Here is a 26,393-nt window from a genome sequence, read left to right as displayed (position 1 = left end):
AATCAGAATTTTTCAGGGACCAGTTCAGTTTTAAGTATTCAAAGTATTCAAAATGATATTCAGAAAGTTTGTTTTTTACACTAACATGTTCTTGTAGACCCAGTTTGTAAATTTTTACAAGGGGTAAAAGGAGTATGTGTAACCCAATTTCTCTCGAGTAAGGAAATACCTCATATGTGAACATAAAGTGCTTTGTGGGAGCATAGAGGGCTCAGAAGCGAAGGAGGTACAATGGGATTTTGGAGAGTCAATTTTGCTGAAAGTGTTTTTGGGGGCATGTCGCATTTAGGAAGCCCCTATGGTGCCATAACAGCAAAAAAAAAACTACAAGCATACTATTTTGGAAACCACACCCCTCAAGGAACGTAACAAGGGGTACAGTGAGCCTTAACACCCCACAGGTGTTTGACTTTTCGGTAAAGTCGGATGTGTAAATGAAATTAAATATTTTTTCACTAAAATGCAGTTTTTTTCCCCATTTTTTTACAAAAGGTAATAGGAGAAAATGCCCCCTAAAATTTGTAACCCCATCTCTTCTGAGTATGGAAATACCCCATGTGTGGACCTCAAGTGCTCTGCTGGCGCACTACAATGCTCAGAAGAGAAGGAGTCACATTTGGCTTTTTGAAAGCAAATTTTGCTGAAATGGCTTTTGGGGGCATGTCGCATTTAGGAAGCCCCATGGTGCCAGAACAGAAGAGAAAAAAAAAGCCTCATATGGCACACTATTTTGGAAACCACATCCCTCAAGGAACGTAACAAGGAGTACAGTGAGTCTTAACACCCCATAGGTGTTTGACAAATTTCCGCTACAGTTGGACATGAAAATGGAAAAAAAAAAATTTTCACCAAAATGCTGGTGTTACCCCAGGTTTATCATTTTCCCAAGGGGTAATAGGAGAAAAGCCTCCCAAAATTTTTAACCCCATTTCTTCTGAGTATGGAAATACCCCATGAGGGAGATTTATCAAAACCTGTGCAAAGGAAAAGTTGCCCTTAGCAACCAATCAGATCGCTTCTTTAATTTTGCAGAGGCCTTGTTAAAAATGAAAGAAGCGAGCTGATTGGTTGCTATGGGCAACTTGGCAACTTTTCTTCTGCACAGGTTTTGATAAATCTCTCCCCATATGTGGATGTAAAGTGCTCTGTGGGGGAACTACAATGCTCAGAAGAGAAGGAGCGCCATTGGGCTTTTGGAGAGAGAATTTGTTTGGAATGGAAGTCGGGGACCATGTGCATTTACACAGCCTCCATGCTACCAGAACAGTGGACTCCCCACTGGTGTTTGACAGATCTTTGGAACAGTGGGCTGCGCAAATGAAAAATTTAATTTTTCATTTTCAAGGACCACTGTTCTTTAACAATCTGTCAGATACCTGTGGGGCGTAAATGCTCACTGTTCCCGTTATTACATTACGTGAGGGGTATAGTTTCCAAAATGGGGTCACACATGGGTATTTATTTTTTTGCATTTGTCAAAAGAATCTGCCACCCCTGTGCAAATTACCAATTTTGGCCTCAAATGTACATAGTGCACTCTCACTCCTGAGCCTTGTTGTACGTTGTCACGATCACACCCTATCGGTCCAGCCAAGACGCTAGAGAGAGTGTGATGGTTCAAGGTTTAAAGCCACCAGACCTCTGGGTATCCACTACTAGTCCCAGCAAGTCACCAAATTAACCCTTAGATAAACGTGTTTCACCCGAGCTGCCTTCAGAAAGGTGAGCTCATATATTTAGAGATCAAAGACCAGAGCTGATTAATTAAACATTTAATCTGATAAAAGGTATCACAGTGCTGACTATATAAAAATACAGAAACAAATGACATACAGTTACAAAAAGTTTTGGGGGTGTTGTTTTTTTTTTCCCATTTACCTCTTTTGAAAATAAGAAGTATGGGGCAACACAAGCATGATGGTGTAAAATGTTTTTTTACACTAACAGGCTGGTGTAGACCCCAACGTTTCCTTTTCATAAGGGGTAAAAGGTGAAAAAGCCCCCCCAAAATTCGTAACACAATTGCTCCAGAGTATGGAAATACCCCATATGTGGCCTTAAATTGTTTCCTTGAAATACAACAGGGCTACGATTTGAGAGAGCGCCATGCGCATTTGAGGACTATATTAGGGATTGCATAGGGGTGAACATATAGGAATTCTACCCCAGTGATTCCTAAACGGGGTGCCTCCAGCTGTTGCTAAACTCCCAGCATGCCTGGGCAGTCGGTAGCTGTCCGGAAATGCTGGAAGTTGTTGTTTTGCTACAGCTGGAGGCTCCGTTTTGGAAGCATTGCCGTACGATACGTTTTTAATTTTAATGCGGGGGGGGGGGGGGGGGGGTTGAGTTTAAGGGGGCATATATGTAGTGTTTTACCCTTTTATTTTGTGTTAGTGTAGTGTTTTTAGGGTACATTCGCACCGGGTTTACAATGAGTTTCCCATTAGGAGTTTGTGCTGCAGCATAAAATTTGCCGCAGCTCAAACTTGAAGCAGGAAACTCGCTGTAAACCCGCCCGTGTGAATGTACTCTGGAAACCAGTGATCAATGAGAAAGATCAGTGTGTGCAGTGTTATAGGTCCCTATGGGAGCTAAAACACTGCAAAAAAAAAAGTGAAAAAAAAGTGAATGAAGATCATTTAACCCCTCCCCTATTAAAAGTTTGAATCCCCCCCTTTCCCATAAAAAATAAAAGTGTAAATAAAAATAAACATGTGTGGTATCACCGCGTGCGGAAATGTCCAAATTATAAAATATATCATTAATTAAACCGCAGGTTCAATGGCGTGCATTTTTGGTCACTTTTTATATCATGAAAAAAATGAATAAAAAGCGACCAATAAGTCCTATCAATGCAAAAATGGTACCGCTAAAAACTTCAGATCACGGTGCAAAAAATTAGCCATCATATCGGCCCATACGCGGAAAAATAAGTTATAGGGGTCAGAAGATGACCATTTTAAACGTATACATTTTTGTTTTAAATGTAGTTTTCATTTTTTCCAGAAGTACGACAAAATCAAACCTACATAGGTAGGGTATCATTTTAACTGTATGGACCTACAGAATAAAAAGGTGTCATTTTTACCGAAAAATGTACTGTTCAGAAACGGAAGCCCCCAAAAGTTACAAAATGGCGTTGTTTTTTTTTCAATTTTGTCTCACATTGATTTTTTTTTTTTTTTTCGTTTTGCCGTAGATTTTTGGGTAAAATGACTGACGTCATTACAAAGTAGAATTGGTGGCGCTAAAAATTAGCCATCATATGGATTTTTAGGTGAAAGATTGAGAGTTATGATTTTTTAAAGGTAAGGAGAAAAAAACGAAAATGCAAAAACGGAAAAACCCCGGGTTAACCCCTCCGCCCCCGATCTGCTATTGGTCGTTCGTTTCTGACGGAACAATAGCAGGGATAGGAGGGGTGGCATCCCTGCCACCTCACTCCTATCCCTTCAAGGGGACTGGGGGTGTCCAAGACACCCCGATCCCCCTTATTTTCCTGGTCACCGGAGACCCGTAATTGCCAGTCTGCATTGATTGGCGATGTGCGACGATCGCCGACATATGGGGGGTCTCAGGACCCCTCTGAGCGATATGCTGGCATGCCTGCTGAATGATTTCGAAATTCCCACAGGCGTACCTGTACGCCCTACGTCCTTAAAGGAGTAGTCCAGTGGTGAACAACTTATCCCGTATCCTAAGGATAGGGGATAAGTTTGAGATCACGGGGGGGGGGGTCCGACCGCTGGGGCCCCCTGCGATCTCCTGTACGGAGCCCCGACAGCCCGCGGGAAGGGGGCGTGTCGACCACCGCACAAAGCGGTGGCCGACACGCCCCCCTCAATACAACTCTATGGCAGAGCCGAAGCGCTGCCTTCGGCAATCTCCGGCTCTGCCATTGAGATGTATTGAGGGGGCGTGTCGGCCGCCGCTTCGTGCGGGGGTCGACACCCGCTATCTGGCCGGAGAGCCTGGCCCCCGTACAGAGAGATCGCAGGGGGCCCCAGCGGTCGAACCCCCTGCAATCTCAAACTTATCCCCTATCCTTAGGATAGGGGATACGTTTTTCACCACTGGACTACCCCTTTAAGGACTCAGGATGCAGGGCATATGCATACACCCTGCGTCCTGAAGAGGTTAAAAATGTCCTGTGCCCCATTTAGTAATGACCCTCAAGTAGTCCCCTGGAGCTTGTGCGGGATGTGCAGAGGGAGCAGAGCATCCTGGGTTGTCAATCGCGCTCAACTGGTTCCCTTTAAATAGTAATCCTCTGAAGACACATTTTCTGTAAAATAACGAAATATGCAGTACTCTCCTGCCTTCTGTTTGTGGAGTCCAGTAACGTGGTCAGATTCTCCCTCTGTTAACTTGCCTTGATGTGTCAGCTCTCTCTGCTGATGTTCCAGACACACTGATGCCAATCGCTGGCCTTAGGGGTAGTCTGCATTCTGCAGTGTATTCAGTATGTTGACAAGAGATAAGGGGAAGTAGGCAGAGGCCATAACAATGTGCAGGAATTGCAGCTCAGCCAGTCACTGCCTGCAATGGTGACCCTCCTAATACAATGATTGGCGCTCAATATGCATTTCCTGTGTGTTGAGACAGGAACTAGGTAGCCATGTTTAGAAGGCACCAGATGTGCAGGATGAGTTGGGTAAGTAACACTTTTTGTAAGACAGTCTTTACTCTTTAAACACATTTAGTTGGACAACCTCTTTAACTGATCCACCAATACAAAGCAGGAAAACATTTGCATTTCTCTTATGTTTATTGTTTCAGAATGAATTTAACAAAAAAGATACGTTTTACCTTTTCAATCATGTTGATATTATAATCACATACCACAGTGGGAAAGAAGAAAATTGGGATGGGGCTCGATTGGTTACAGCAAGACTTGAGCCAAAAAGGTATTTGTTTTTTAACTAAGCTTTCTTCTCAAGCTTCTCCTATTGTTACTATGGCTTCTATATGCTATTTGGTCATTTCCCCTCATTGTGTTGTTTTTTTTTTTTTTTTTTTAAGTTTTCTAAGCCAGGTTAAGGACATTGCTTATATATAGAGCTCTGTAGAATTCAGGGCTTGAGATGGAGTAAAAAAAACGGACACACAAATCACGTGGTTCTCTACTTAAGTCAGTCCCTGCTGTTACAGGGTAGCCTTAAAATTAAGTTGATAACCAAGTGTTCCCCTACAAAGAGTTGTAATTTTAATAATGGAAGTGTATTAGGGGATGAGTGGGATTATACGGTCGTAGTGTGAATGTTGTACAGTACATGCCTAACACACACCTCCCTGACTGTGTATTCCTGTCCATCACCTGACAGTTTTTTTTCCCATTATTAAAATTAAGTTTAGGCCCATCAGACTTATTCCCTGAACTGTCAAACTGAAGTCAATGCAGGGAAATGGAAGGATCTCTCTCTTGGCTGACCAGAGAGTGGAATGCAATAACTCAGAATTGCAGAAGGTCTCGGGAGTGAAAATCGGTGCGATCAACAACTTTTGGCATGTCAAAAGTTGTTTTTAATGACAGTAACCGTTTACCCGTGGCCACTAGTGCTTGATATTCTCCTATAATTGCAGGCTGCATCGAGACTTGTAACCTATTAAAGCAGCAAGGTCCAGGTCCTGACTGAAATTCAGGATCATAAGCACTGGTTGCACTGTGTTTAACAGCACCTTTATCACAGATCTAATCCTTATTTTGGATGAGTGTATGTACGGCTTGCACTGTGTGAACAGTTCCTCGCATGATATGTTTGTGTTGTCATGCTGCAAACACAACTTCATTTTTAGTATACACTTCCACCTCCTTCCCACAAACACTGTCAAAATCTACCTGTGTTTTCTTAGCAATATGAAATGCCTGAATTGACATTTTTATGCAATTGGTGTAACTTTTTATTTTGTGTTCTTTGCAAATCTTGTCTCCTCTTGAGCCTGAATTATGCAAAACATAGGAATACAGCATTGTAAACTCTCTATCATTTATAGCTATAAACACACTGGCGACAAGGAATTAAAATGTGAAGGTCATCCCATGGAAATCCCCAAAGAACTCACAGGCAAGCTGGAGGTTGTTTACACATACTCAGTGTTGTTTCAGGTAAGTTATTCAGAGCCTTATAGGTATGACTTTGTATACATTGGCTAAAACAAAAACTCTGGAACAACTTGTAACAAAGTTCTCTATTTCCATGCAGCACTATAACAAGGTAGATAATGATTATATAAAAAGGCACTATAACAAGGCTTTCTTTAAGTACTGGAAGTGCCAGGTCTTCCAGCGAGGGAAGCTCTTTTATAGCTACCCATGGCTGAGATTACTAAACAGGTGACTTCTTCCTCTAATAGTTAAGGATTGAAGCAGAAAATTATCCCAGTCAGGACCTCTTATTAACCTCAATGGGACTTTGATTCTACCAGGATTCCAGGCAGAATTTCCACATGGAAATTTTACTTCAAATTACTTGTGTGCCATGGATATATATACATTGCTCAAAAAAATAAAGGGAACAATAAGATAACACATCCTAGATCTGAATGAATGACCTAATCATACTTTTGTCTTTACATAGCTGAATGTGTTGACAACAAAATCAAACAAAAATTATCAATGGAAATCAAATTTTGTCAACACATGGAGGTCTGGATATGGAGTCACACTCAAATTCAAAGTGGAAAACCACACTACAGGCTGATCTAACTATGATGTAATGTCCTTAAAACAAAATAAGGCTCAGCAGTGTGTGTGGCCTCCATGTGCCCGTATGACCTCCTTACAAAGCATGGGCATGCTCCTAATGAGGTAGCGGATGTCTCCTGAGGGATATCCTCCCAGACCTGGACTAAAAGCAAGTCCTGGACAGTCTGTGGTGCAACGTGACGTTGGTGACATGATGTCACAGATGTGCTCAATCGGATTCAGGTCTGGGGAACGGTCGGGCCAGTCCATAGCATCAATGCCTTCCACACTCCAGCCACATGAGTTCTAGCATTGTCTTGCATTAGAAGGAACCCAGGGCCAACCGCACCAGCATATGGTCTCACAAGTGGTCTGAGGATCTCATCTCTGTACCTAATGGCAGTCAGGCTACTTCTGGCAAGCACATGGAGAGCTGTGCGGCCACCCCAAAGAAATGCCACCCTACACATTACTGACCCACCGCTGAACTGGTCATGCTGGAGGATGTTGCAGGCAGAAGAACATTCTCCACGGCATATCCAGACTGTCACGTTTGTCACATGTGATCAGTGTGAACCTGCTTTCATCTGTGAAGAGCACAGGGTGCCAGTGGTGAATTTGCCAATCTTGGTGTTCTCTGGCAAATGCCAAACATCCTGCACAGGGTTGGGCTGTAAGCCCAACCCCCACCTGTGGATGTCGGGCCCTCATATCACCCTCATGGAGTCTGTTTCTCACCGTTTGAGTGGACACATGCACATTTGTGGCCTGCTGGAGGTCATTTTGCAGGGCTCTGGCAGTGCTCCTCCGTGCACAAAGGTGAAGGTAACGGTGCTGCTGATGGGTTGTTGCCCTCCTATGGCCTCCTCCACATTTCCTGATGTACTGGCCTGTCTCCTGGTAGTGCCTCCATGCTCTGGACACTACGCTGACAGACACAGCAAACCTCCTTGCCACAGCTCGCATTGATGTGCTATCCTGGATGAGCTGCACTACCTGAGCCACTTGTGTGGGTTGCAGACTGTGTCATGCTAGCACTAGAGTGAAAGCACTGCCAGCATTCAAAAGTGACCAAAACATCAGGCAGAAAGCATAGGAACTGAGAAGTGGTCTGTGGTCACCACCTGCAGAACAACTCCTTTATTGTGGGTGTCATGCTAATTGCCTATCATTTCCACCTGCTGTCTGTTCTATTTGCACAACAGCATGTGAAATTGATTGTCAATCAGTGTTGCTTTCTGAGTGGACAGTGTGATTTCACAGAAGTGTCATTGACTTGGAGTTGCATTGTGTTGTTTAAGTGTTTCCTTTATTTTTTTTGAGCAGTGGTGTGTGTGTGTGTGTGTGTGTATATATTTTATATATAATTTTTTTTTTTAGGAAAACAATACAATTAAATGGGCATCACGTTGGGATTATATTTTGGAATCCATGCCGCACACAAATATTCAGTGGTTCAGGTAAGAAAGTGAACAACCTAGGTTTACAAATGTCCCATATCTGTTAATCATTGTGCAATGAAAATAATTTATATTCTGTGTTTCTCTTTCCTTCCTGTCATTAGTATCATGAACTCTCTGGTCATTGTCCTCTTCCTCTCTGGTATGGTGGCCATGATTATGTTACGAACACTTCATAAAGATATTGCCAGATACAACCAAATAGATTCTTCAGTGAGTATCTTGTGTCCCTAGATGTCCTGTGCTTTGCATGTTACGTTTTTTGCCTTTGTTCACATCTTCCTATGTGTCTAAGGTGGACGTCAGGAGTATTTCCCAATGTATACTTCTCTGTTCGTGTGCCTAATGCACCCAGCATATGCTGAAAGTGCTGATCTAGTATTTATTTTTAGAATTGCTGTATAGGAAAAGTGGTGTCTACCTTTCTGTTTTAGCCATGGGAGTGTAAGGGTGATGTATCATAGAAACACAGAATCTATTGGCAATTAAGACCCATTCGGCTCATCTAGTCTACTCAATATTCTGAATACTATTGTCAAGGCTGCCTGCGGTTTAGGCCTTTAAAATGTGCGTGACTGCCGCTGTATACTGCTGAGTGTCGACACAAGAAATAATACACCAGACAAAAAGTTAATATAAAACTCTTTCTCAGCAGGAAGCTCAGGAGCTGTCCCCAGGAGTTCTGAGAGTTCTGTTTGTTACACGGAAGTACATTAGTTTTTACATTTGACAAAAAGGGAGGTTGGTTATCACGTCAGAATCATGTTATATTTTGATTTGGTTATTTGAATATTGCTTCTGTATATATTAGCATATTAAACATTCATTTATTTCTTGGCCGTAGTTCACTTGTTGCCATCCTCCTATTCTACCAGAAAATTCTGGATATATCTGTACTTCTGCACAGCCTGTATTTCTTCAAATATTTTGTCTTCCAATTTCCATCCTCTTCTTATCTCACTTCTTCTGGCCTCATCCCAAGGTCCTCATCTTTAGTCACAAGCAAATAGCAAGCTGATATATAGGTTAAGGGTAGGTAACAAATAATTAAAAATAAGTATTAATATATTGATCAGTCATCAGAATCATTTTAATCCATAAAGTTGTCTTTATCTTATATAAAGGGTATTCCACCTGTATGCCTGTATACTGGGTTATGTGGCAGCTAGATGGAAATAGTAGTAGATGCTCACAGTCCTAATATCCTTTTTTGCTAGGGATGTACCAGGTGGTGGCTGCTGCAAAATTTAGCTGGCGGATTCTGTTTTCACCAGGAGTCTGCTCATCTGTGCATACTGCGCAATCTCCGCATCGGAATTCCGCTGAAGGAAAGAGTCTGCCCAAAAAACTTACATGTCCAGCCGGCCATCTATGGAGATGGCAATGTCCTCGCAGTCCTACCACTGATGACTTTGCCGGTGTGTGCACCAGACAGGATCTCTACTGGAATGTCTCCAGGTGGAGATACAGTAGTGTGGACAAGGCTTAATAGAACCATTTAACCTGTTACGGCATTGTTTCTGAAGTACAACAATTCACCTGCTACGGTTATGATTTGTCTTCAGCATTCCACTAATATAAATATATTTCAGTACCGTATATACTCGAGTATAAGCCGACCCGAGTATAAGCCGAGACCCCTAATTTCAACCCAAAATCCCAGGAAAAGTTATTGACTCGAGTATAAGCCTAGGGTGGGAAATACCTCATCCCCCCCTGTCATCATCCAGACCCGTCATTAACATCCTCATCATCATCCCCTTGTCATCATCCCACACATCCCCCCTTCATCATCCCCTTATCATCCCACACATCCCCCTTCATCATCCCCTTGTCATCATTCCACACATCCCCCCTTCATCATCCCCTTATCATCCCGCACATCCCCCCTTCATCATCCCCTTATCATCCCACACATCCCCCCTTCATCATCCCCTTATCATCCCGCACATCCCCCCTTCATCATCCCCTTATCATCCCACACATCCCCCCTTCATCATCCCCTTGTAATCATCCCCCCCCCCCTTCATCATCCCCACCCCCCTTCATCATCCCCACACCCCCCCTTCATCATCCTCTTCTCATCATTCGCCCTCAGTGGTCTTCAACCTGCGGACCTCCAGAGGTTTCAAAACTACAACTCCCAGCAAGCCCGGGCAGCCATCGGCTGTCCGGGCTTGCTGGGAGTTGTAGTTTTGAAACCTCCGGAGGTCCGCAGGTTGAAGACCACTGCGGCCTTCAACATCATCCAGCCCCCCTCTCACCCCCTTTAGTTCTGAGTACTCACCTCCGCTCGGCGCTGGTCCGGTCCTGCAGGGCTGTCCGGTGAGGAGGTGGTCCGGAGAGGAGGTGGTCCGGTGGGATAGTGGTTCCGGGCTGCTATCTTCACCGGGGGCGCCTCTTCTCCGCGCTTCCGGCCCGGAATAGATGCGTTGCCTTGACAATGACGCAAATGACGCATCTGCGTCGTTGTCACGGCAACGTGACTATTCTGAGGCCGGGCCCGAAGCGCTTAGAAGAGGCCTCCCCGGTGAAGGTAGCAGCCCGGAACCACTATCCCACCGGACCACCTCCTCACCGGACAGTCCTGCAGGACCGGACCAGCGCCGAGCGGAGGTGAGTACTCAGAACTAAAGGGGGTGAGAGGGGGCTGGATGATGTTGAAGGCCGCAGTGGTATTCAACCTGCGGACCTCCGGAGGTTTCAAAACTACAACTCCCAGCAAGCCCGGACAGCCGATGGCTGCCCGGGCTTGCTGGGAGTTGTAGTTTTGAAACCTCTGGAGGTCCGCAGGTTGAAGACCACTGCGGGTGGGGGAGTTCACTCGAGTATAAGCCGAGGGGGGTGTTTTCAGCACGAAAAATCGTGCTGAAAAACTCGGCTTATACTCGAGTATATACGGTATATTGATAAGATGTTGACAAGTTGATTAAAATGATTCTGACTGCAGATAGAGATAGAGATATCTCTCTCTCTCTCTCTCTGTCTCTCTCTCTCTATACATATGATTTTATATATATATATATATATATATATATATATATATATATATATATATATATAAATAATTATAATCTATCTCTGTGTGTGTACTATACACCATGTTCCGGCATGTTCTTGCTATCTGCTCTTGACTAGGATGGAAACATTGGAGTGATGCCAAGATGAGACTTTAGAAGACAAAACATTTGAGGAAGATACAGATTGTATAAAAGGACAAGGATCTGGAATTTTCCAGTGTGAGAGCGAGAGGGCCGCATAAATGAACTTTTGGCCAAGAAAAAAATAAATGCTAAATATGCTAATATATACAGAGACAAAGCTCCACTAACCAATCAACATGAAACATGATTTTGACGTCATAACTAAACCTCCTTTTTTTTGTCAGATGTAACACAATGTACTTCCGTGTAATTAAACAGAAACTTTTTGAGAACTCTCTGAACATTTTTGGAGTTTCCTGCTGAGGAAAGAGTTTTAATACCAACATTCTGTCTGGTGTGAATCCCTTGTGCTGGCCCTCAGCAATATGCAGCAGGGGTCACTCCCATTTTAATGCCTTACCTCGAGTCATCCATGACAATGTCACTGGTATAACACCTTAAGCAATCGCAGATGTATTCTTCATTCAAGTTTGTACCATAGCCTTCTTTGGGGCCTCCTTTTCAAAAGAAAAATCCTGCCATGTCCTTTTTAAAACCATATTTCAGTGATTTCTTTTCATGGGAAGCATTGCTTGTAGGAAAGAATACCCTTTATAATTTGGCAAAATGTATGGCCTATGCAGGGTCATTTGATAAATCCCAGATAAGCTGCATCCATCTGTTTCATTGTGACCACCAGAAAATTACATAGCTTTATGTGTGGCAGGATGTATTCTGTCCTGTGGGCTGGCGTCCTATGAACTACATGATTACATTAGCCATCCTTATCTTATCGTATTCCCTGCTCCTTCCTACACACACACACACACACGTGCTTTTTGTATGTCCCTTCATTTATAGAATGCTGATACTGCTATCTCTAAGGGACCAGGAGTGCAGTGATATACAGTAGTAAGTAGGGTTGGTAGATATATTGACTAGCTGGGAAAATATTTTGCTCTCACGCTCTCCCCAGACCATGTCCTCATTTTTTTTTTTTCTCCTCCCTCCCTCTTGCTCATCCAGGGGTCCCCTTCCTCTCATGTGCCCAGCTCCTCAACTGCCATTACACGTGGCTGTGCTGGGCCGGACCCCTCATGGCCTCTGGTGCCATTCTGGAGGGGACAATCCGGTGAACCTTCACTCCCCCCTCTTCAGGCTCCCCATTTCTAGCCCACATGCATTGCGGCCAGGCACAGTGCCCTGGCCACGTTATCTTCACTATCGGCCGGAGACTCTATTCTGCTGCCCCAGTTGGTCTCTGAGGCAGTGGGTCTCCGGTCCCACACGGCTGCGCTCTTACCACCTTGTGCGGCCAGGTGCAGTGTGCTGGCCGCTTTATTTCTTAGGCTGACCGGAGACCTACAGCTGCAGGCAGCAGCTGTCCATGTTTTTAGTGCGTGCACACCAGCCCTCTTATTCCTATCTGCTGCGGTGAGGCGCAATGTTCTGGCAGTGTTCATATAAACTGACCGGAGACTTACAGCTGCAGGCAGCGGGTCTCCGGTCCCGGCTTACTCCATCTTTGCGGCCAGGCACAGTGTCCTGGCCGCATTCTTTATTGGCTGACTTGAGACCTACAGCTGCAGGCAGCGGGTCTCCGGTCTTACGTGGCCGACTGCCCTCAGTGCAGGCACACCAGCATGTTTACTGCTCCCCATGCGGCTGGGCACTTCCCCGGTGGGGGAGGAACCGGCTGCATCATTTAGCCAGTTCCCCAGCCCACTTCCTGTAATGGCCGCAGATCGTGCGGCCGGCGCCCCGGCCACAAGTACTGGGTCAGGTCTCCCATACACCTCTGCTGGTATAAGGACTCCGGATGAGGGTCCCTGAAGGTACTCAGGACTAATGAGTCAGCCAGACTTTTGCCTGCCGGGTCTCTTACACTGCCAGGTCGCTCGTTAGTTCGGTTGTACTCCAATACCCCACTATCTGTAGGGGGGTTCGATGGAGTATCCCTGAGCATTCAGGAATCCTATACCAGTCAGCACGACGGTTGTATGCATGGTCTACTACTACTACGTTGAGTCCACTACCATATACACTCCCCACACTGTGGACAGTAGTTCAGGTTATCCACTGCCAAGGTGTAGTTACGAGTGAATCTCCCCATGTTGCTCCATGGGCCCTATGCAATACACCACATACTGGTTCACGGGATTCCCTCCTTTACTAGGTTCCTCCCTACATGCCTGCTGCTCTCCAGGCTTAAGGCCGGTAACCCATTTTCTGTGTGTGATTCTGTCTACAGCACCCGGTGTAGCCGTGGTCTTTATGCCAGATGGATTTCTACTCCGCCATGTCACCTTCCCCATTGTTGCCGCTCCCGCGGTTACAGTCCGGTGACTCGTTTTCCAGGTGAAGTTCCAAATAGTCTAGGGGGTTTCATTGGATCTTTTATACTTGCTGTTCAGACTGTGTTTGCATGTTTCCTGCTCCACGTACATCCTTCATCCCTCGCGTCTGCGAAAGCAGTCCTGATGTGTGGCACCATTTGGAGCTAGGGTGTGAGGTTTTCTGCAGGTTCCATGGACTTTCACAGAAAGAACAGAACTCTGTTCCCCTTTCTAAGGGTACAACGTTGGTCTGCTAGGGGCATGGTTGTGACACCATGCTGCCAGGATTTTGAATGTCTGTGGTTTCTTTCACGTCTGCAGTCTTGGTACCACTCTACTATTGTGCGGTAACCACCTATATATGCTAGGCCACTTTGCACGTGTAGAGTCCACCTTCCCTTTTTTTCTGTGGGGTGTGCCTCGGGTCTTCCTGTGATCTTGTTTCTACAGGTTTAGGCAGTCGAACTCCTCTGCTCTGGCATGGGGCATGATGGGGCGACAGTCGGTTCAGCCCCCCCCCATGCGTGTGCAGGGTGGTTCAGACACCGGCTCTGTTGCCTTAGGAAATGACCAGAATGGCTCCATTGACGCCCTTCTGGCCCAGAGTTACACAACATTGGGGTGTGTGTGCTGCTTCTTTCCATTCTAGTCAGGACTCAAATTAGCTCCTCCATTCCTTGATATGTTGTTGCAGGGTTCCTCAGGAGTACATACAGTACTTTGACCCCTTACCTCCTCTATATAGGTGGGGTACCTGGCTCGGCCCTCGATTTTTGCTGAGAGCAATCAGATAAGCTGAGCCTGGCTCTCTTCCTGTTTCTTGGTTATCTACTGCTGCTCATACAAACTTGGCGCACTCCTCTGTTGTAGGAGTTTATGCACTCATGTATGGCTTGGCGACAGCCCGTTTAGCACAGTCTGTTGTTTGGGTCCTGCCATTGCTCTCCTCCTCCCTCGGTGCAATCTCCCTGGAGGGTTTTGTTCCTCCTTCCTTGTCTGTGTCAGTTGCGCTATACTGACACTACAATTTTCTGGAGTAACCTTCCCTTTTGTTTCCCCCCCCTCCGTTCCTGTGCTGACGGGATGTTGCTTTTGTCCGTTCAGACTGCTGGGGTTCATGTCTGGTTAATCTCCTTTTCTTGGACACTATCCTAGTATGTTGTGGCGTGTCCTTTTTTTTTTTTTTTTTTTTTTTTTCTGGTCGTCCATTTTCTTCACCAGGCCTCTCCGCAACCAGTCTCCATCCTTCTTTCTCTTTTCCAGTGTTTTTCTTGTCTCCACCTTCCGTACCCACCTTCTGCTCAGGCGTACGCTGCTCTCCCTGGTGTTTTTTCCGCCAGAGGTTCTCTGGTTTGTGCCCTTTTCCATTTTTTTTTCCAGCCGGGCTAACCGCCTGTCTGGTTCTGTGTTACTTGGAGTGGTTTCCTACCTCCTCCTGGGATGGTTCTGGCCCATCTGGCTTCCTAGTCGACCTTTTCTTGTTTCTCTCTTTTATGGACCATAGATTTCTAGTGTCTACATTGGACAGTCTCTTCCTTGGTGTCCCAGTCCTTCTCCATCGACTAGGGTTCTCCTGGTAGCTCAGTTTGTGGGCCTCGGTTGTCTCTGCCCGGGATCTCGTCCACAGGCCAAGTGGGTTCGGTCTCTGGACGGACTCCCCTTTTTGCTGTTGGTTGTTTTTCCCCTCCCTAGGGGACTGCTTTGGTTCGTCACATCAGTAAATTTTTTTGTACTCACCGTAAAATCTTTCTCGTAGTTTTCATTGGGTTACACTGCACCCACCCATTTCTTCCTTTTTGTCCGGATAATCTTTTCCGGTTATTGGATTTTTATCCAGGATTCTTTTCAAGGGTCCTTCGGACATATTTCTTGGCTTCTCCTACTGCTTTGTGACAAAATTGATTACCTCACTTCCAGTGGGCGGGTATATCCTGCCAGGGAGGAGCAGACTTTTTTTTTCCTAGTGTCAGCGCCTCCTAGTGGCAAGAGCATATACCCATCAGTATAGGTGTCCCCCAATGAAGGCTACAAGAAACAGGTTTTACAGTGAGTATAAAAAATCTTTCTTTCTCGCTCTATCTATATATCTTTTTCATTTAAGTATGATAAAATAAAGATTCAGAATTTAGCACCTTATTGATTACAATAATCTTGTTTATACAGGAAGATGCCCAGGAGGAATTTGGCTGGAAGTTGGTTCATGGAGATATATTTAGACCACCAAAGAAGGGAATGTTGCTGTCTGTCTTTCTGGGCCAAGGAACACAAATTTTCATTATGACGTTTATTACATTATGTAAGTATCATATTTCTGGTTAAGATTATGTACTCGTAACAAACACTGGTACAGATAAATTTAAATATTTATGATAATTTCAGTTATGAATTGGTGATAACAATCTTTATGCATTTTCTCTATAGTCCTTGCATGTCTTGGATTTCTTTCGCCTGCCAACAGAGGAGCATTGATGACCTGTTCTGTTGTGTTGTGGGTCTTGTTGGGAACCCCTGCAGGTTATGTGTCTGCCCGGATGTATAAGAGTAAGTAACCTCCTGTATAGCTACAAACTAGCACATTTCACAGTCCTTTGTATGCAGTAAAGATCCGTGCTAAGTTCTTAAATTTCACCATGCTTTAGTCTGGCTGTTACTTTACAGTTGTTACCATATGCTTGTAAACATGAGTTAATGGTGTAACTCTAGTAAACGGGTTAAGAAAACCGGTTGCTATGTAATCTATTAAAGAATTTGAAGTTAATAGTGTTCAGGGTTTTCATATTGGCCAGTTTGGATGGGAACATCCTCTATACAAACGTCTCCTATTTGACACTTAAGCAGGCAATGGTTGGAACAGTCAAAGGCTACATTGTCACTTCTCCACAAATACGAAATTCTCAGACTGAACTTATCTGCTTATTTGTATATGTGTTGTGTGTGTGTGTTTGTTTTTGTATTTTTAATTTAATAGAAAAGCTAATTTACCTGAGATAAAAAATTTTCTTTTAGGCTATACAATACGTATGTGTAATAAGTTATTGGTATTAAACTACTTATTGTAAATTTTTCAGCATTTGGTGGAGAAAGATGGAAATCCAACGTGCTACTGACTGCACTCTTGTGTCCTGGGTAAGTTGTTTCTAAGTCACCACCCCCTCCTGGTTTTCATAATTTAACCTGTCCAGGACCAAGTGCATACAGGTACGCCTTCAAACCCTGATACTTAACCTCTTAAGGGCGTAGGGCGTACCTGTACGCCCTAGGCCCGGTCCCGGTAAATAAAACGGGGTCACGCGGTGACCCTGCATCATACCGGCTCTGTCCCGGAGGCTAATGATAGCCGGGACCCTGGGCCAATAGCGTGCGGCACCGATCGTTGTGCCGTGCGCTATTAACCCTTTAGACGTGGCGATCAAAGTTAATCGCCTCATCTAAAATGAAAGCGAAAGCTTCCCGGCAGATCGCGATGTCCCGATCAGCTGGCACTCGAGCCTAAGTCCCCTTACCTTGCTCCGTAGTGTCCGATCGGTGATTGATTGCTCCAAGCCTGAGATGCAGGCTTGAGCAATCGACCACCTAGAACACTGATCAAAGCAAAGCTATGGCTTTGCAGTGAACCGTGTAAAAGATCAGTGTGTGCAGTGTTATAGCCCCGTATGGGAGCTGCAAAAAAAAAGTTAATAATTAATTTAACCCCTTCCCTAATAAAAGTTTGAATCGCCCCCCTTTTTCCCATAAAAAAAAAGTATAAATAGAAATAAAAATAAACATATGTGGTATCACCGCATGTGGAAATGTCCGAATTATAAAAATAGATAATTAAACTGCACAGTCAATGGCGTACGCGCAAAAAAATGCCAAAGTCCAAAATAGCGTATTTTTGGTACAAAAGTCTGATCAATGCAAAAACGGTACTGATAAAAACTTCAGATTTACGGCGCAAAAAATGAGCCCTCATACCGCCCCATATGCGGAAAAATAAAGTTATAGGGGTTAGAAGATGAGAATTTTTAACTTATAAATTTTCCTGCATGTAGTTAGGATTTTTTTTCAGAAGTACGACAAAATCAAACCTATATAAGTAGGGTATCATTTTAACCGTATGGACCTACAGAATAAAGATAAGGTGTCATTTTTACCGAAAGATGCACTGCGTAGAAACGGAAGCCCCCAAAAGTTCCAAAATTGCATTTTTTCTTCAATTTTGTCACACAATGAATTTTCCAATGCCCTATGGGGACTATTAAAGTGTAAAAAAAATGAAAAATCCCCTCCCCCAATAAAAATGTAAATTGTCCTTTTTCCCATTTTACCCCCAAAAAGTGTGTAGTAAAAAAATAAATGAATAAAAAAAACATTTGGTATCGCCGTGTGTGTAAATATCCGAACTATAAAAATATGTTCATTATCCCGTACGGTGAAGGGTGTGAACGTAAAAAAAAAAAAAAAAAAAAAAAATGCTGTTTTTTGTAACATTTATTAAAAAACTTTGATAAATGTATTAAAAGTTTTACGTATGCAAATGTGGTATCAATAAAAAGTACAGATCATGGCGCCAAAAATTAGCCCTCATACCGTGTGTGACGGTTTTCTCACAATTCTTCTGTGATTTTCACCCCACTATTTATTTTTACCAGCATACAAAATGACTGTTCTCTCAGATTTTTCCCAGGTTGCAATGTGGTCGAGACCTGACTCACTAGTCAGCTGATGACAGGGAGCCTGTCTGCTTCAATGGGTGGAGGGATCAATCTGCAACTAATGCAACAGCTGTAGGCACCCTGATTGAAAACCACAGGTCTTTTGTTTCAATGGGAGGAGTGGCTGATGTGTGAGAGGAAGGAAATGACATTGTGGGATTTGTAGTAAAAAAAAAAAAAGAAATGTCAAACAAGAAATACAAGTTCACAAAAAGCTAGCCACAGTGTTATGGTAATCTCATGACATTTAGCCCCAAGAAAAGCGCAGATCCTTCCTAAGCATGTCCATTACTGTCTGCAAGGTACATACTAAAATCACCTCATGGTGGATAACCCCTTTTAAGGCCAAATGGGCTTGGTCCTTAAGGGGTTAAAACACCGCCCTTTTCCTATCTTTTAAATAAAATAATGTAATATAAAAAAAAAATCATCATATCTGGTACCACCGCGGGCGTAAATGTCCGAACTGTTAAATTATAGGGTTAGTTAAACCGCACGGTCGATGGAGTACACGTTAAAAAAAACCATTTTGGTCACGTCATATACCATAAAAAAAACTAATAAAAGCGATCAAAAAGTCCCATCAAAACAAAAAAACTGTAGCGATAAAAACTACAGACCACAGCGCAAAAAAAATTAGCCCTCATATAGCCCCTTATGCAGAAGGGGTCAGAAGATGACAGTTTTATGCATACTAATTTTGGTGCCTGTAGTTATAATTTTAGTAGTAAAATAAAACAAAACCTACATAAATTAGGTATCTTTGTGACCGTATGGACCTATAGAATTAAGATAAGGTATAAGGTGTCATTTTTATTTTTAATTTCACCCCACAAAATATTTGTTGTAGTAATTTTCTTATTAAAGGATTGTCATTACAAAGTATAATTGGTGGTGCAAAAAAACTAAATAATAACAATAGTATAAACAATCCCGATCAAAACTTAAGTCATGACTGTGACATGTCAGCTACTGTTCAAATGACAAGGTATTCTGAGTTACGTTTGTCCCCATATCCACCCCGCAATCTCAATAATGGGCCAGGTGTCTTTGTTTTGGATGGAGCAGCGAGTTGTGTATGCCTGCCACCAGTCCATTAATTCTCTACAGTGCTTCTGGATATAGCGGAGTACAGCACTGGGCTCTCTGCTAGCTCCATAGACAATGAATGTAACAGTGGCGCGGCAAATGCGCTACTTTCGCCTCCTTTCAAAACAAAGACTTGGGGCTTGTTCTTAATCTTGGAGGGTCCCAGCTGTCAGTCCTTACATGATCTGACCCTTATCCCCTTGCCTGTAATGTTGTATATCTACTATAGTGATATTCTCTGAAAAGGTGACACTCTAAAAGAGTAAATGGTCTGTTTTCTATTTCTTGTTACAGGATTATTTTTGCAGACTTCTTTATCATGAATGTCATTTTGTGGGCAAAACACTCTTCAGCAGCAATTCCATTCGGGACACTGGTGGCTATCCTTGCTATGTGGTTTGGCATCTCTGTCCCACTAACCTTCCTTGGAGCATATTTTGGATTTAAAGAGAGAGTAAGTTTTACAGATCACCGTTTCTATATGCTGTAGGTTACTATAAAACACTTGGTCTACTTGAATCAGAACAAACCAGAAAGTGATAACTTCCATGTGCTTGGTGGGTGATTCCCAATCCAATCAGAACAAAAGCTTGGCTGCCACTCTAAGATCTGCTATTCTTTTATTGGGTGGGTAATCTGTATTTTATGGACTTTAGCTTGTTGGTAAAGCTCATTATGTATGCCTATACATAGTAGTTTCAATTTCTCTTTTATCCAATAATTAAAACTGTATGTACTTTTTAGGTCTCTGTATGCCTAACCCCAAGAGTGCCACCAGTTCTTAAAAAACATGTACAAGATATAACTACAACTTACATTTTCCTTACAAAATCTTCGGAGACTCTGTATGCAATTCCTAGTTTGGTTAATATGCGGTGGATGCAGCGATGTTAAATATATGCAGTGTCTTTTGTACTTTATCATATAATATATATTCTTTTCCCTCTGCATATGGGTGTGTACTCATTGCATATGCCTGTGCAAGTACAACATGTCTTTGCCTCTCTGAATACACTCGTAAATAGATGGGTTTTACCCATAAGCCCTACATTTTCTAAAATAGGTTTTCTCTAAATAGCATAACCTTTTTAGAAAATGCGCCAACTCATGTCAGGTTAAAAGGGTTATCCAGGATAAAACTTTTTAATTTTTTTTATTATATATATCAACTGGCTCCAGAAAGTTCAACAGATTTGTAAATTACTTCTATTAAAAAAAATCTTAATCCTTTCAGTACTTATGAGCTGCTGAAGTTGAGTTGTTCTTTTCTGTATAAGTGCTCTCTGATGACACCTGTCTCGGTAACTGTCCAGAATAGAAGCAAATCCCCATAGCAAACCTCTTCTAGTCTGTGCAGCTTCTGAGACAAGCAGAGATGTCAGCAGAGAGCACTGTTGTCAGACAGATAAGAACTCAACTTCAGCAGCTGATAATTATTAAAAGGATTCATATTTTTTAACAGAAGTAATTTACAAATCTGATTAACTTTCCAGAGCCAGTTGTTATATATATATCGTTTTTTCCTGGAATACCCCTTTTAAGCAAGGTTAACAACAAAGAAAAAAGGGGGTGCAGCCTAATATGTAAAGCGGGGTGCTACAATGGTATAGAAAAACATACTACAGAAAATCCAAGAGCAAAGAAGATACCATACAAATGTGCACACCCAAAATCAAATGAGATAAATCAAATCAATTTATTGCAGAACATTTGCAAAAAAGACAGACCTTTAAAAACACTTAAATGGCTCAACCCAGAGCCACCCTACAAGACAGGGGGAAGCTAATATGGCCCCCTCCTGGATAACTGTACTGTATACAGTGAAAAAATAGAGAACCAGTAAGATGATTAAAGTGCCTATACACACATGGTAAACAATACAAAAATATAAAAATGACTGTGAGACCAGCAAATCAAACCATACCTGGCAAACCTTTTTAGAATATGCGCCAACTCATGTCAGGTTACACAAGGTGATTGCTTTTGTTGGAATCTGTCATTTGGACACTAGGTGTCATTGTTCTTTTGGTGATCACAGGCAGGTTTTCTGTTTTGTGACCTACATAGAATTTTCAATTTTGTTAGAGCATATGATCACACAGTTGCTGTTCACTGTTTGCCTATTACTTAGAAAATATTTGGACTTAATAAATAAAATGATAAATTATGAATATGGAAGGAAATATGTTAAGTAACAGCTTCTTGTTTGAATGCCTGATTTTCATACTTGCTTTCTTAGGCGATTGAACATCCTGTTCGCACAAATCAAATCCCTCGTCAGATTCCTACACAGTCCTTTTTTACCAAACCATTCCCGGGTATTATCATGGGAGGCATTTTGCCATTTGGATGTATTTTTATTCAATTATTTTTCATTCTAAACAGCATTTGGTAAGTGTCTGCTATCTTTATTTTCACTTTGCCATTCCGATGGTGCTTGTTCAACGCACAGAATGCCCCACAGTCACTGGCTGTAGAGGAGACCCACCTCAGCCATTGATTGGTGCAGTGGGCATTTCTTTATGTCAGCATGGTATCAGAAAGCATTGATCAGCAGGGTTCGTACAACATTGTAACAGCACTAGGAAATCTTGCATATAAATGTCCCTTAATTAGATGTAATGCTCTGTATCAACACTTATTTGTGTCTTTCAACCAGTGTGCCTCCGTCTGTTGCTAAACTACAATTCCCAGCTTCCCCCAGCTGTACATACTGGGGGTTGTAGTTTTGCTACAGCTGGAGGCACACTGGTTGGGAAACACTGCTCTAGATCATGACTGCAGATGGATGGATGTTTTTTTCAGACTGACTATGTTATCCAACCCTGCTCCCTCTCTGTGGGATTGTAGCTGTAAGCAGCAGGCATATCTAAATATCTATTAGCATCTGAAGAATTATAGGACTTATGTGCTGAATGAGGACATGGGTACCGACTCCGAGCATGTCCATGTAGTCACCATGGCCTAACTACATTCACTGATATACATTAGTCTCTCATGCATATCTAATCATTAATACAGTGTTTGCAATACAGCATAGCTGTGAAAATACTAGGGTCATTCAACGTTGCCATGCATTCCGTTTTTCACATATTTGGGCACAGCAGGAAGCCCACACATATCAGTAGAGCGACGAGATTAAGCTTTCAGCCAACTCAAATTCAAGTGAATTACTGTTTTTCTGTAGGTATTTAGTGCCGACTGGTTAAATCTCGCATTCCTGTTTCATCCATGTGAAATAAAGTTGTATCCTTTAGGCTGCACTTTGTACTTAAATTGAATCTGTCAGGTGATTCTATGATGTCCTGTCTGTGAGAAGAACATGAGTGGAGGAAGCTGGGCTCTGCTGTATATATGTTTATATGATGTGGTGCAGGATTTCTGAGTAAAAAACCCAGTAGGACTCGTATGAGAGACGCTGAGATAGTCCTCCTTACCGGCACCATACATGCTGATTGACAGCATCCTCCGTGCACTTACACTACTATAAGGAAAGCTGTCAATCAGCCTGTGATTGTGGGATAAGCAGAACTCTTGCTGTCTTACCTGTTAGGATTTACTCTTCTTTTATCAGAAATTTCACCATAAATATCACAGAAATCCACTTCTCTCCCTGTATTATTTCTAGCCCTCCTAAATTGACCTGACAGGTTCACTTTAAAATTTGTATTTTCATTTGTGTTCACTGTATTTCATACTACAATATTCAGTGTAGCTCCACTATCTAAGTTCAGTTTGGGATAATCCAATATATATCCATAAATCCCACACTCACTACTTCTTTTTCATGCAATAGTGTTTTATTAAACACAGACGCGTTTTGGCTATGCAGCCTTTTTCAATAGCTCCACTCTGTCTGCTTCATGTCACATTAGGAATTTGAGCGCCATTCATTGTTCTGTGTCAGACGTTCTTGCGTGTTTTTCACGGTGTGTATTTTGTTTTGTAGGTCTCATCAAATGTACTATATGTTCGGTTTCCTGTTTCTGGTATTCATAATACTCCTGATAACTTGTTCAGAAGCTACTATCTTGCTTTGTTACTTCCATCTATGTGCAGAGGTACTGATTCCCTAAGCATATTAAAGTTGTTGTTGTGGTGTTTTATTTTATTTTTTAAATGGGTAAAGGGTTCTTTCTGCACCAAAGCCAAATTAAGTATTTACCCATCTCTACACTTTGTTTCCATGTGCTAGACAGACTGTTATTCAACCAGGGTACAATCAGCTGTTGCAAAACTACAACTCTCAGCATAGTTTTGCAACTAGGGCTCGACCGATTATCGGTTTGGCCGGTATTCACGATTTTGGACGTTACCGTTATTGTCAATTACCTTGCACCAGTACGTCCTGGTGAGGTGTTACTTAACGCACCAGGACGTACACTTACGTCCTATACATAACCGCGAGCATCAGCAGGTATTAGCAATCTAATGATTGCTATAAATAGTCCCCTAAGTGTTAAAAATAAAATTTAAAAAAATTTGAAAAACCCCACAGATAGCCAGGCCATCTCCTCTTATGCAGTGCTCTGTCCTTGCTCACTGACGCCCATCCCCTTTAATTGGCAGTCACCAGGCTGTCTTGTTCTCTACTCTCTGCTGTCTACTTATTGAGCAGTGCATAGTGATCTATGCATCTCCCAGAAACCTTAAAGCAGTTCTGCGCTTCCACTCCGGGCAAGGGCAGAACAGCGGAAGGGAAAACTGTGAAAAGAACAGATTACTCCCCATACACTGGCCAGATAATAAACTGCAAGAGCAAGACTAGTAACTGTTAGTCAATTGAGGGTGGGTTCCTGTGAGCGGGTGCAGAAGCGTTCATAAGAGGAGATGGGATGCTGGTCTGTAGGCTATTGTCATGCTGGGAAATGCTTCCTGGGCACTTGAATCCTGTTAGGCCTTTCACACTACAAAATTCTCAGTTTTTAAACATCCGTATAAAGTTCCGTCTGAAAACCAGCTGAAAATTGCAGTAACAAAATCCTATACGTCCGTTAGAAAATCCCATTATAGTCTATGGGATTTTCTAATATCCGTTTTAATCCGTTATAGTCCGTTATTGATAATGGACGTTATTTTGTGACGGACGATAGTGACAGGTCTGATAATTAATGGAAGGATTAAGATTTTTTTAATAGAAGTAATTTACAAATCAGTTTTACTTTCTGGAGCCAGTTAACATAAAAAGATTTTTTTTTTCTTTCTTGGAATACCCCTTTAATCCTTAAGGACTCATCCCACTTGGGCCTTAAGGACTCGGACAATTTTTATTTTAACGTTTTTGTTTTTTCCTCTTTGCCTTCTAAAAATCATAACACTTTTTAAAAAAATTTTCATCCACTGTGAGGGCTTGTTTTTTGTGCGACCAGTTATCCTTTGTAATGAAATCACTCATTTTACCATGAAATGTATGGCACAACAAAAAAAATACTATGTGGGGAAATTGATAAGAAAACAACAATTTAGCAAATTTTGGAAGGTTTGGTTTTCATGCTGTACACTTTACAGTATAATAGACATGTTTTCTTAATTTTTTGGGTCAATACGATTAAAATGATACCCATAATTACATACTTTTCTATTATTATACCACTTTAAAAAAAAATCGCAAACTTTTAAACCAAATTAGTGCATTTAAAATTCCTCTATTTTGCTGACCTATACATTTATTTTTCCATATAAGCGGCGGTATGAGGGCTCATTTTTTTTGCGCCGTGATCTGTAATTCTTTTTTTTAACCACATTTGCATATATAAATCTTTTAATAATTTTTTTAAATCAATTTTATTTGGAATAAATGTTATAAAAAAGCAGCAATTTTTAGACTTTTTTTTTTCTTTTTCACCTTCACGCCGTTCACCGTACGGGATAATTAACATATTTTAATAGTTTTGATATTTATGCACGTGTCAATACCAAATATGTTTCTTAAAATTCTTTTTTTACACAATTTGGGGGTAAAATGGGGAAAAAACGGACAATTAAAATTTTTTTTTTGGGGGGGGGAGGGGATTTTTCACTTTTTTTTTATTTTTTACTTTTATTTTTACACTTGAATAGTCCCCATAGGGGCCTATTTATTGCAAGCATTCGATTGCAAATACTGTTCAGTGCTATGCATAGGACATAGCACTGATCAGTGTCATCGGTGATCTTCTGCTCTGGTCTGCTCGATCTCAGACCAGAGCAGAAGAACTGTGGAAGGCAGCGGAGGCAGGTTTTGGATGATCGGATCTCCGCGGCAGCGCTGCGTGCAATCGGATCATCCGTTTTAGTGACCTCAGCGCTGCAGATGCCGTGATCTGTATTGATCACGGCATCTGAGGGGCTAATGGCGGACATCCGTGCAATCGCGGATGTCGGCCATTACCGGCGGGTCCATAGCTGCTATTAGCAGCCGGGACCTGCCGCGCATCAGATGCTCGCGGTCATGTATAGGGCGTAAATGTACGTCCTGGTGCATTAAGGACCACCGCACCTGGACGTACATTTAAGGCCTGCGTTGTTAAGGGGTTAATGTGACAGTCAGTGAGTCTCTCCATATGTTTCCAATATAGCTAGCATGATAAGTATCTGATGTTGTCTCTCTTGTTTGGGAATATACTGTTCTCTTTAGAGTGGAAATGTTTTCTTTTATTTAAATATGAGAGATCCGCTCCTGACCCCTTGATGGGTTTTGTAATATTAAGCAGTGCATTAACTATTCTAGGCTTATTTTTAACAAACACGTGAAAGCGCACACCACAAGACTTGTCTGTATGACTGGTGTATTTTTCCATTTCCTTGCAGGATTACCATTGGTGGTGGCGCTCTTTTCTAACGAGCGGATTTACTGCTGTTTACCTCTTCATCTACGCCATTCATTATTTCTACTCTAAGCTTCAAATCACAGGAACTGCCAGCACCATCTTGTACTTTGGGTACACAACGATTATGGTTTTAATTTTTTTCCTGTTTACAGGTAAGTGGCAATTGTACAGAAA

General features: G+C 42.4%; 1 protein-coding gene across 2 annotated transcripts in view; it reads left to right on the top strand.

Moving 5' to 3' along the window:
• Positions 1-26,393, top strand: part of LOC130291698 (transmembrane 9 superfamily member 2-like) — a 77,333-nt gene that overhangs the window by 39,242 nt on the left and 11,698 nt on the right. Inside the window, exons 6-16 of one of the 2 annotated variants that reach the window (XM_056540817.1) lie at positions 4,780-4,907; positions 5,995-6,106; positions 8,066-8,145; positions 8,250-8,358; positions 15,788-15,920; positions 16,046-16,165; positions 16,693-16,750; positions 19,705-19,864; positions 21,650-21,801; positions 23,360-23,471; positions 26,200-26,371. In XM_056540817.1, coding sequence (XP_056396792.1) covers positions 4,780-4,907; positions 5,995-6,106; positions 8,066-8,145; positions 8,250-8,358; positions 15,788-15,920; positions 16,046-16,165; positions 16,693-16,750; positions 19,705-19,864; positions 21,650-21,801; positions 23,360-23,471; positions 26,200-26,371 — 1,336 coding nt within the window. Of the gene's footprint in view, positions 1-4,779; positions 4,908-5,994; positions 6,107-8,065; positions 8,146-8,249; positions 8,359-15,787; positions 15,921-16,045; positions 16,166-16,692; positions 16,751-19,704; positions 19,865-21,649; positions 21,802-23,359; positions 23,472-26,199; positions 26,372-26,393 lie in introns of those variants that run through there. The other variant, XM_056540818.1, reaches the window with a different exon arrangement.

This window comes from Hyla sarda, chromosome 9, assembly GCF_029499605.1.
Source record: "Hyla sarda isolate aHylSar1 chromosome 9, aHylSar1.hap1, whole genome shotgun sequence".
Lineage (NCBI taxonomy): Eukaryota > Metazoa > Chordata > Amphibia > Anura > Hylidae > Hyla > Hyla sarda.
The sequence above is the reverse complement of the archived record's forward strand: the minus strand, read 5'-3'. Positions and strand labels throughout refer to the sequence as shown.